The sequence below is a fragment of the Schistocerca piceifrons genome, chromosome 8 (genome assembly GCF_021461385.2).
Source record: "Schistocerca piceifrons isolate TAMUIC-IGC-003096 chromosome 8, iqSchPice1.1, whole genome shotgun sequence".
Taxonomy (NCBI): Eukaryota; Metazoa; Arthropoda; class Insecta; order Orthoptera; family Acrididae; genus Schistocerca; species Schistocerca piceifrons.
The window spans coordinates 425,657,608-425,670,144 of record NC_060145.1 but is presented as its reverse complement, the minus strand read 5'-3'; the positions used below and the strand labels follow the sequence as shown (position 1 = coordinate 425,670,144).

The 12,537-nt window shown below is 44.0% G+C and overlaps 1 protein-coding gene across 1 annotated transcript in view; it reads right to left on the bottom strand.

Annotated features, from left to right (window-relative positions):
- Window positions 1-359: 359 nt before the first annotated feature.
- LOC124712416 (galactose mutarotase-like) overlaps window positions 360-12,537 on the bottom strand; it is a 53,552-nt gene continuing 41,374 nt past the window's right edge. Inside the window, exons 4-5 of the mRNA XM_047242710.1 lie at window positions 10,059-10,268; window positions 360-518 (exon numbers count right to left, since the gene is read on the bottom strand). Of these exons, the coding sequence (XP_047098666.1) occupies window positions 360-518; window positions 10,059-10,268 (369 nt within the window). The remainder of the gene's footprint in view (window positions 519-10,058; window positions 10,269-12,537) is intronic.

The window sequence follows — 12,537 nt, the reverse complement described above, 5'->3', positions numbered from 1 at the left end:
GAAAGAGAAAAATTATTTTAATAATTTTAGTCAAAAATTTGTGTATTACAGAAGAAAATAAGCGCCACTACGAGTTTTTCAGCTGAACTGATGGTTTTCTTGAACAGGTTGCACTGTTCTCCGTAAGTTACAAAACACGCGCAAACTGACCTACAATAAAAGTAGAATTTTGTGTCGTCGTTTACAAAGGTGTCTGTTAATCAAAATGTTATAATAACCTTCACTGTCATTTGCCGCAAAAATCCTATTAACCTTCTTGTTCAAGTTGAGGAGGCACGATAATATTACCATGTCATTTTGTTCTTGTAGTAAAATAGCTAAGTAGTTCAAAGTCAGATTAAATTCGGCCGCGCTTCTCTTTATTCCGTCGACGATGGTGTCGCAGCTGCTCCTGGACTGCGCCATGGGAAATACCGGCGATTGCGGACACGTTCTGTCGCGTCGCCGTATACCTGAGCGAGCAGGCAGCCCATTTCGCCGCGGGGGGTCTGTCGCTGCGGCAAGTCGCTGTCAGTGTCCTGAAAGTCGCACCCAGAAAAGGTAGAGGAAAGGTCCTCTAATCTCTCCGTCTGATCTCTGCCCGACAGGTAGAATCGCCGCTCGGCATGTAGGAGAGCCGAAGGCCTTATTTTCCCGCAGTGAGGCCACAGTAGTGTTGCCAGCAACATTGCTGCAACGCGTCAATGTCCAGGCCATATCAGTCTCAGTTCTTGTCTGTATGTGTTTGCCCTTCACTCTCAGCCTCGATTCTTCTTCAAAAAATGGTTCAAATGGCTCTGAGCACTATGGGACTTAACTTCTTAGGTCATCAGTCCCCTAGAACTTAGAACTACTTAAACCTAACTAACCTAAGGACATCACACACATCCATGCCCGAGTCACGATTCGAACCTGCGACCGTAGTGGTCGCGCGGTTCCAGACTGTAGCGCTTAGAAACGCTCGGCCACCCCGGCCGGAGATTCTTCTTCCTCAGCTGAGCGTGCTCCTGTGTCAAGTCACGTGAAACAGCAACGTTCTTTGGTAAAATATTAGGGAAACACCGTCAGTCTACAAAATAATTATTTACAAAACGCTTCTACGCCGTATCCTGGAATACTGCTCAAGTGTTTTGTATATGTAGTGTCTGCTTTTTAAAATTTTTTTTGGACATGTCCGAAAGAACACACAAGATCTTGATCCTGCAGCCAGCCACTTGCTGCCAGTGGGCACTGATTTATATCAATGGGACAAATTGATGATTTGTGCCAGACTGAGATTCGAACCTGGGTCTTCTGCCTACTAGAGAGGTGCGCTGACCACTATGTCATCTGGACACAGTGGTGACCACAGCCACATGGGCTAGCTCTGTCAGACCGAAATTCTCAACTTTCAACACCCTATTGATACAGTGTCCCAGCTCATTAGCCTCATTATTCGCGGCATTTCGCCGCTTCCCATGAGAGTTCGAGCTTGATGCGCATCTGCAGTGAAGAGATCATTGGCTGTCATTGTCTTAATTATATATGAGGTGTCTGTTGTTTTTGACATGCCCGAAAGTAGCGTACGTGGTCAAGGAGAATTTAGAATGAGAGTAGCCTCCATAGAGAACAAACAAAGAACTGGAGGAGTTGCAGGTGTATCTCTCAGATTACCCCACGCCTCTTTCAACAAAGACGCTGATAACAGATCATATTTTCAAAATCACCTAAAATCATTGATGACTTCAAAAATTGCCTTCCTCCCCCTGCTTTATATTGAACCCTGCACCTGAGACTGGGCTAACATACAATCAACACAGAGCATACGTTTCAAGAGATTAGAATAATTTTCTCTCAGTGGATTATTTATTACTTACAACTTACCAGATGGATGGTTATCACCAGTTGGCACGAAGTATTTTGTAGAATTGATCGTCAATGTGTGCTCTAAAAGTCCTTTTTCTCCTGTCTCCTAGAAAGAGATGAATGAATATAGTGTTAATGGTGAATGCTTTCGGTATTACCCGTAAAACTTTGATTAAACTTATATTTTAGAGGTTCTTCTGCGAAACAGTCGAACTCTGTGTATGGGTACAAGTTGAAAATTTCTCGGCCTGGCAGCGAAAGGCTCACTGGCTTACCTAAAATGCAGTTATTTTTCGAAGTGGCCCCATTTTAATCCAATGAGCTTTGTTCCTCGTTAATGCAATGAGTGGACTTCTATGTCGTGAAGGCAGCCATTGTCTACTAGTTAGCTGGGTCACCGGCAGACTAGACATGGCCACAGTTTCTATGTTTCGATACAGTGTATCGATACGTGGAACTGTTTCAGTGTTTCGAAATGGCTATGTTTCACTGTTTCGAGACAGTGGTGTTTCATTCCGCTCTGTGTCGGATAACGGGAACAGATTCGATCTCGAGCCAGGCACAGAAACTGTATCGTTGTTTCAAAATAACGCTGTTTCAATTCACTTGTGCTTGAAACTGACTAATTATATCGAAACAGTGATGTTTCGTTTCGTTTTGTCTCGGACGAGATTCGGGCACCGCACAGATACTGAAATAATTTTAATATACTATTTCATAAAACACTTTCAAGAGTGTCGAAATCTTTTTGACACACAACAGCATGAAGTTTAAGATTTCCGAAAATAAAGCTTCGTTTCTAATTGATTGCTCTATTCCGAAATGGCGTAATATATGCTTTATAAACACTAACACACAATAAAATAGAGCACACTATTCGCTTTCAAAATAATAAAAGTGTGAAAAACATTGAGTTAAATTACGCATCTGCTATAACATACGCTTCTATATTCATGTACAGTAATCATATTAAAAAATGCAAGTTAAGCTACAACATTTTGAATTAAAAAGGGCGTAGAGTGGCAGTTTTTAGACATATACGTAAATTGGATGTACTTTCAAGCAATGTGATTGACGGATCATTGATGATGTAATGGTGAACAGGAAGGGCTGGGAAGCATTGTGGATTTATAGTAATGGTTCGCAGCACCTTGAGAGACAACATTTTTTTCTCTTGTATTTTGTTATTTATTCGAATTATGTGGCTTTATTTGTGAGTCTATAATCCATGTGCCTATTTTCCACGTTGATTTATTTTGTGTGCATGGACATTAGCAGGACGGATATAGATTATCCATTCGGAATCGCAGTAGCGTATCCGTTGTTTGTGCAGTTTGCTCCCGCCTCCAATTCCGTTCGTGTTGGTTCTTCTGTCTTCAGCTATGGCGTTACGAAGCCCGGTGTGGGATTATTTTATGAAGATAAATCCTGACAAAATTAAGTGTAACGTGTGCTTGGCATGTTGTCGTTTAAAAGTAGTTCAACTTCTTGCTTAGACATTTACAACGTAAGCATCCAACACTTAATTTAAGTGAAACTCGTTCGAAATCAGTTCTTATGAATCTGGGCAGTGACGAAGCCAGTTCAGTTCCCACAGCAACTGTTCAGTAATCTGCCATTTCAGTGCCTGTGCCTCAAGATAACAATCAGTGTAAGAAATACCCAGCACTTCCACCGGTTCAGTTCTGGGTAGGTGTGGCAGACAAACAAAGATTACTGGATTTGCATCAAGACCAGTGCCTTCATCAAAACGAGCCAAAATAGAAGAAAAGATTTTAAGACTTGTTGTTAAAGAATACTTTCCATTTAATGCAGTTGAGAGTGTAGAGTTTAGAGAAATGACTTATTTATTAAATGAAAACTATGTACCTCCCAGTAGAAAAACACTCTCCCACAGATTACTCTCTCAAGTGTTCGGCAGCACACTAGTGCGAGTAAGATCTGCAGTGCAAGCAGAATCCTACATCTGCATTACGACTGATGGATGGACATCTGTGAATAATGAGAATTATATTGCAGTGACTGCTCACTTCATTAATAAAAACTGCAATCTGAAGCCATATTTGTTATCTAATTTTAAATTCCATTACAAGCATACAGCAGAAAACATTTCCAGTGAATTACAATATGTGACTTCGACTTGGGGTATTACCAATAAAATTGTAACTTGCACTACAGATAACGCACCTAATATGGTGAAGGCAGTGATGATGTGCAAATGGTGGCATGTACCTTGTTTTGCACAAACAATGAATTTAATTGTGCAAGCAAGCCTTGAACCAATTATAGACACAAGGGAAAAAGTGAAGTCAATAGCGGAATTTTTCAAAAGAAGTCCTCAAGCACTTGAAAAATTACACAATATTCAGAAGCAAATGGGCTTCCCTATTTTAGCACTGAAACAAGATTGCCCTACGAGATGGAATTCTACGTATGAAATGTTTGACAGGCTGTTGAAAATCAAAGAGCCTTTGCAAAGCACCCTCGCCAACCTCAGAGTGGATTCACAAACAAAACTGTCCAATGAAGACTGGTCAGTTATTGAAAAATCTTGTGACATACTGTCTCATTTTGAGCAAGTCACAACAGAAATTAGCAGTGAAAGAAATGTAACCTTGTCAAAAGTTGTCTTATTAAGAGAGATTTACAAAGTCACTGTCTGAGACTGAAAAACTCAGATCACAGCAATGAAGCCACTAATACAGTAATTGCTGAACTTGAGGACGGAATCTCTACCCACCTCGTTCAAAAGTTTGCAGATAAAGCAGTTGCTTGTGAAGCAACTTTATTTGATCCTCGCTCCAGGGAGCATGGATTTCCAAAAACTGGGCATCGATTAAATGAAATAAAAGATGTCATAATTAACAAATGTTGTGCAATACGACAGAAACCCGCTCGGTGTTATACAGAAAATCCACCACCAGCCAAACCAGTTGTGGTGAGCACATTCACCTCCAGCAGTGGTAACACTTGGCAAGATTTTGACCAAGCTGTAGGTGGCTTGATCCAAAGTGTAGACAATCCACGTGCTGCAAGTATAGTCGAGCTTGATAAATATATGAAGATGCCACTGATACACAGATTACAAGATCCATCGCTGTGGTGGAAAGAAAATAATGTGTTGTTTCCTACACTGTTTGAAATAATGAAACGACGTCTTTGTATTGTGGCCACCTCTGTTCCATGTGAGCGCATATTTTGAAAGCGGGGGCAAACAATAACAGACAGACGATCCTGTCTTTCAAGCGAAAAAGTACCGAAAATGATATTTCTAAACTGCAACTTAGAATAGGTACAGCAGATCTACTCAGAAATGAAACAGTAAAATTTGAATTGATTTTGTTCTTCTCTGGGCAGTGTGCACTGAATTTATATTTGATTGTATTTTGTTTAGTCCACTAAATCGTGCACATAGCTATCTTACAAGAACATTTTTCTCAAATTTGTTACACGCAGAAGATACGTTTCTGCTGACCATTCAGTGAGTTTATTTTTTTGAGTATGTTATTTATTCATTTATGTGTTTGAGAATAATTATCTGATTTGTGTATGTACATGTTTGTGTTTTTATTTTTGTAAATGTGCTATGTTTGGTTATTACACTATAGGCATCTTGGTACTTGTGTATCATAAATAATTCTGAGGCAAATCAACAATGGTACTTCGATACTTTTGTTTTTGGTGTTCAGATACTGTGATGAAAATTGCATTTCAACAGCAACGTAACTTCATCTCTAATTTACTGGGGAAGTTTATAATAAAATGGTAATACATCTGCTTCCTGCGAATACTTAAGGGAACTCCATGTACCTCCATGCACCCCAAACCAACCTCTTCAGCAAGAACTATAAGTGGTGTAGAGGCAGATCTGCCATGATATAGGTATCACAAAGGCATCACACTGTATGAATTGTTTTAAAATTTTTAGCTCCAGTCTGTTATGGTAATTTTTTGATCTGTACGCATCAGTCACTTTGCATCCTGCTCTGTGAGACAAAAATTGGAAAATTTGACTGTGAGTAGTAAAAGTGTGAGTGGCACACTCATAAATGTTAATTCAGTGCCTCGCTTCCCAGAATGTTATCTCAAATGGTTCAAATGGCTCTGAGTACTATGGGATTTAACATCTGTGGTCATCAGTCCCCTAGAACTTAGAACAACTTAAACCTAACTAACCTAAGGACATCACACACATCCATGCCCGAGGCAGGATTCGAACCTGCGACCGTAGCGGTCACGCGGTGCCAGACTGAAGCGCCTAGAACCGCACGGCCAAACCAGCCGGCAATGTTATCTCAATTAATTATATCTCATGATAAGCCTTTTCAAGAGTACATAGAGATTATCACTCATAAAAACTATCAAAATTATGCTCTAGAATACAGGGAAACGAGTTTGACAAAACCTGTTATGTCAAACATACTTAGTCTGACGTCGGCCAGTTGGGAGGTATGAAAGCAACGCATTTGCTACAGGAAAGGCGGAACTGCAAAGGCGTCTAAGTGAAAGTTTTATACTTTCTGCGATATGACTGGCGCTCTCGCACCTCATTTGTGTCCCTGGAATATTATTCTTGCACTGAAAGTCGCTTGTCGCTAGTGATCATTTGCGTTTACATATGGTAAATTATTTACGCTACAGGATAAATAAAGACATAAAAACACGAAAAATACTTAGAAGACAGTATAATGTATCATTCTTTGGCCGGAGGTTTGAGTGCAGGGAAAACAAGACTCCATATAAATTGCACAACACGTTTTTGTCCGAAACTTCATAGTCAAACTGTTGAGGAGAAATAGACAAATGGAATATCAGACCCACCAGTAGGACGTCCAGTTTTGCACAAAATAAGAAACTGTCTCAAATCATGGTAGTTAAGGCAGAAGTAATTAGTAATTTGAGGGAAAAATCTTTTCCGAATTTTCATAGCCAATGGAGTATCAAATTGACCGGCGTGAGGTCTAGTTCTATAAAAACATATTTAACTACTTCAAAGTAATCATAGTAATAAAGAAAAACTTAACTAGTGATTTGAGGGGAAACTGAGATATTTCATAAGCAGCTGTCGGTAGCTATGTAAATCAAATGTCAAAAGTTCATCTATTCAATGCCTAGCTGTTTCGCGCATAAGAAATTTCATTGGTGTGATATCTGTTAAAATGGTGCGCGTGAAATCGAGCACTAAATTCAGGTCATTTATAGAATAGATCATTTATAGAACAGAAAGCAAACGAAGTCTCAAAAAGATCATGCTTTTTGAACCAAACTTGAGAATAAAAAAGATTTTTTAAAAAAAGATCAAATAATTTGTGAAATGATTTGTCTATAAGTCAGAAATAAAACAAATTAGAGAAACATTTGACGTGAGCCTCAAATGACGAAATCATGTGCAGAAAATAAGGGGCTGGTTGAGAATTTACAGACCGTTATTTGACTTAGGATCTTGGAATTTTAAAGAGTGCTAGAGTATATTTGTCTAGTGGATTACGTATAATGTACAGTCTGCGGTTGTATGACAGTAAGATATTTCTGTCATCTCTGCCTACAGGTGTAAAAAAAGTTTGACCGACAGGAAGAAGATGCTGTGATATGCAAATGATTAGCTTTTCAGAGCATTCACACAAGGTTGGCGCCGGTGGCGACACCTACAACGTGCTGACATGACGAAAGTTTCCAACCGATTTCTCAGACACAAACAGTAGTTGACCGGCGTTGCCTGGTGAAACGTTGTTGTGATGCCTCGTGTAAGGAGGAGAAATGCGTACCATCACGTTTCCGACTTTGATAAAGGTCGGTTTGTAACCTATCGCGATTGCGGTTTTTCGTATCGCGACATTGCTGCTCGCGTTGGTCGATATACAACAACTGTTAGGAGAATATGAAATCTGTAGGTTCAGGAGGGTAATACGGAACGCCGTGCTGGATCCCAACGGCCTCGTATCACTAGCAGTCGAGATGACAGGCATCTAATCCGCATGGCTGTAACGGATCGTGCAGCCACGTCTCGATCCCAGAGTCAACAGATGGGGACGTTTGCAAGACAACAACCATCTGCACGAACAGTTCGACGACGTTTGCAGCATCATGGACTATCAGCTCGGAGAGCATGGCTGTGGTTACCCTTGACGATGCATCACAGACAGGAGCGCCTGCGATGGTGTACTGAACGATGAACCTGGGTGCACGAATGACAAAACGTCATATTTTCGGATGATTCCAGGTTCTGTTTACAGCACCATGATGGTCGCATCCGTGTTTGGCGACATCGTGGTGAACGCACATCGGAAGCGTGTATTCGTCTAGCGTATCACCCGGTGTGATTATATCGGGTGCCACTGGTTACACGTCTCGGTCACCTCTTGTTCGCATTGACGGCACTTTGAACAGTGGACGTTACATTTAAGATGTGTTACGACCCGTGGCTCTACCCTTCATTCGATCCCTGTGAAACCCTACATTTTTAGCAGGATAATGCACGACCGCATGTTGCAGGTCCTGTACGGGCCTTTCTGGATACAGAAAATGTTCCACTGTTGCCCTGGTCAGCACATTCTCCAGATCTCTTACCAATTGAAAACGTCTGGTCAATGGTGGCCGAGCAACAGGCTCGTCACAATACGCCAGTCACTACTCTTGATGAACTGTGGTACCGTTTTGAAGCTGCATGAGCAGCTGTACCTGTACACGCCATCGAAGGTCTGTCTGACTCAATGCCCAGGCGTATCAAGGCCGTTATTACGGCCAGAGGTGGTTGCTCTGGGTACTGATTTCTCAGGATCTATGCACTCAAAGTGCGTGAAAATGTAATCACATGTGAGTTCTAGTATAATGTATTTGTCCAATGTATACCCGTTTATCATCTGCATTTCTTCTTGGTGTAGCAATTTTAATGACCAGTAGTGTACATCGTCATCCGGCCTTGTCTTCTCGCCGGCCGGAGTGGCCGTGCGGTTCTAGGCGCTCCAGTCTGGAGCCGAGCGACCGCTACGGTCGCAGGTTCGAATCCTGCCTCGGATATGGATGTGTGTGATGTCCATAGGTTAGTTAGGTTTAATTAGTTCTAAGTTCTAGGCGACTGATGACCTCAGAAGTTAAGTCGCATAGTGCTCAGAGCCATTTGAACGTTGTCTTCTCGGTGCTTCACTTTTTTTGCGAGAGAGTGTAACACGCCAAGTTTTTTGGTTGGGAATATTGAATCTATAAACATGAATGACTTCATAAGTAGTTTTGGAACCTATAAGAAAACTATAATTTGGCTTTAGATGCAATTCCCAATTTTAACAAATTCATTTGGCAGGCACTTGACGAATAGACCACTAAAATAAGATAAGAGAGATTAGGGTTCGTACAGAGGCATATAGGCAGTCATTTTTACCTCGTTCTGTTTGGGAGTGGAACAGGGAGAGAAGATGCTAGTTGTGGTACGAGGTACCCTCCGCCACGCACCGTATGGTGAATTGCGGAGTATGTATGTAGATGTAGAATAGTACGTTCAGTTTGTGCGTCTGTGAAGGTAAAAGTGTTGGTGCTTGTTTTGGTTTGCAGGAGGAGGCCGAAAGGCACGCGTTTTAGCTCACGCAGGCTGGCGTGAGGTCTGGAACAGGACAAGGAAATTAGAATTTAGAAAAACGGAAGTAGCTGGTGGAATACTTAACTTTAATCCGTTAATGGTGAACGTCGGTCTTGACGGTACATGATTGAATATCAATAGTAACTGATAATGGCGCCTTGCTAGGTCGTAGCAAATGACGTAGCTGAAGGCTATGCTAAACTATCGTCTCGGCAAATGAGAGCGTATTTTGTCAGTGAAACATCGCTAGCAAAGTCGGTTGTACAACTGGGGTGAGTGCTAGGAAGTCTCTCTAGACCTGCCGTGTGGCGGCGCTCGGTCTGCAATCACTGATAGTGGCGACACGCGGGTCCGACGTATACTAACGGACCGCGGCCGATTTAAAGGCTACCACCTAGCAAGTGTGGTGTCTGGCGGTGACACCACAGTGCTGAGCATATGAAGTTAAAAGAAAGCAATTGATAGAAGTCTTATTTTGACAAAAACAAAAATGAATTCCACCAACTGAAGAAGACTGAAAACGAAAACGTGTCATCGCATCAATAAAGCTATACAAAAAATTATTTATTTTTTCAGATGATTCAGTCGACAGCCACGAAGCTGCGCCGCCTTTAACACGAATAACTTAATTTAGACTGCAGGTAGCGTGTTGAGTGATACTGACGTGGCCAGCGAGGTTGAGGAAGAGTCCGTAGCGCAGGTCGATGGGCGTGGGCCGGTCGCAGCGCGCCTGCATGTCCACAACGAAGATGTCGTCTACGGTGAGGCGGAAGACGAGCAGCACCAGAACGGAGCCCGGGAAGCCCTCCTCGCCTGCGGGGCTCAAGTGGCTCATCACCACCCGGTCGTCCACCACGCGCGACTGCCACACCACCTGCCGGCCAAACACACGCATGACGTCACAGCTACCCGGCAGACATTCACGTGGCTGCATGCCTGTCCGACACACCAGTGAGATGACAACCAGCAGGGAAATGGAGGGAATGGCACATTGTGTTACATTATGTTTTCTGCAGCTAGTGTTGCCAGATACCCAGATTTTCGCTGGAGCCGGCTGGTATGGCCGATCGGTTCTAGGCGCTTCGGTCTGGAATCGCGCGACTGCTACGGTCGCGGGTTCGAATCCTGCCTCGGGCATGGATGTGTGTGATGTCCTTAGGTTAGTTAGGTTTAAGTAGTCCTAAGTTCTAGGGGACTGATGACATCAGACGTTAAGTCCCATAGTGCTCAGAGCCATTTTCGCTGGATGTCCCGATTTTTAGGAGTGTCATGAATCATCCTGCGTAAGGCTTACGCGGAAGGATAAATGGTCCGACTTTTATGCCCTGCTAAGAGTTCTAAATACAGGGTGTCTCATATTTTTGGGTCAAATTAAAACAGGTGATAGTATGTGATACTGAGATAGGGAATCACTGGTAGGAATTTTTTGGTGGTAAGTTTCTATGGGATCAAACTGCTGAGGTCATCGGTCCCTAGGCTTACACACTACTTATCTACACTCCTGGAAATTGAAATAAGAACACCGTGAATTCATTGTCCCAGGAAGGGGAAACTTTATTGACACATTCCTGGGGTCAGATACATCACATGATCACACTGACAGAACCACAGGCACATACACACAGGCAACAGAGCATGCACAATGTCGGCACTAGTACAGTGTATATCCACCTTTCGCAGCAATGCAGGCTGCTATTCTCCCATGGAGACGATCGTAGAGATGCTGGATGTAGTCCTGTGGAACGGCTTGCCATGCCATTTCCACCTGGCGCCTCAGTTGGACCAGCGTTCGTGCTGGACGTGCAGACCGCGTGAGACGACGCTTCATCCAGTCCCAAACATGCTCAATGGGGGACAGATCCGGAGATCTTGCTGGCCAGGGTAGTTGACTTACACCTTCTAGAGCACGTTGGGTGGCACAGGATACATGCGGACGTGCATTGTCCTGTTGGAACAGCAAGTTCCCTTGCCGGTCTAGGAATGGTAGAACGATGGGTTCGATGACGGTTTGGATGTACCGTGCACTATTCAGTGTCCCCTCGACGATCACCAGTGGTGTACGGCCAGTGTAGGAGATCGCTCCCCACACCATGATGCTGGGTGTTGGCCCTGTGTGCCTCGGTCGTATGCAGTCCTGATTGTGGCGCTCACCTGCACGGCGCCAAACACGCATACGACCATCATTGGCACCAAGGCAGAAGCGACTCTCATCGCTGAAGACGACACGTCTCCATTCGTCCCTCCATTCACGCCTGACGCGACACCACTGGAGGCGGGCTGCACGATGTTGGGGCGTGAGCGGAAGACGGCCTAACGGTGTGTGGGACCGTAGCCCAGCTTCGTGGAGACGGTTGCGAATGGTCCTCGCCGATACCCCAGGAGCAACAGTGTCCCTAATTTGCTGGGAAGTGGCGGTGCGCTCCCCTACAGCACTGCGTAGGATCCTACGGTCTTGGCGTGCATCCGTGCGTCGCTGCGGTCCGGTCCCAGGTCGACGGGCACGTGCACCTTCCGCCGACCACTATACGCCCTCGCTCAAAGTCCGTCAACTGTACATACGGTTCACGTCCACGCTGTCGCGGCATGCTACCAGTGTTAAAGACTGCGATGGAGCTCCGTATGCCACGGCAAACTGGCTGACACTGACGGCGGCGGTGCACAAATGCTGCGCAGCTAGCGCCATTCGACGGCCAACACCGCGGTTCCTGGTGTGTCCGCTGTGCCGTGCGTGTGATCATTGCTTGTACAGCCCTCTCGCAGTGTCCGGAGCAAGTATGGTGGGTCTGACACACCGGTGTCAATGTGTTCTTTTTTCCATTTCCAGGAGTGTAATTTAAACTAACTTACGCTAAGGACAACACACACGCACCCATAGCCGAGGGAGTACTCGAATCTCCAACGAGGGGAGCCGCGTGAACCGTGGCAAGGCGCCTAGACCGTGTGGCTACCCAACGCTGCTGAATGGGAGGAGATCCATATTTATTGTGTTTAGATATACACAGCGGGCACCGCACAACAACAACGTAGTTCGTAGTGATAAGCGACGACTGCCAGGCTCAACGCATGTATTGCAACAGCAAAAAGTAAGCAAAATACACTAATTTAGCTCACTCTATGCTGCATACTCTACATATCATCCTCAA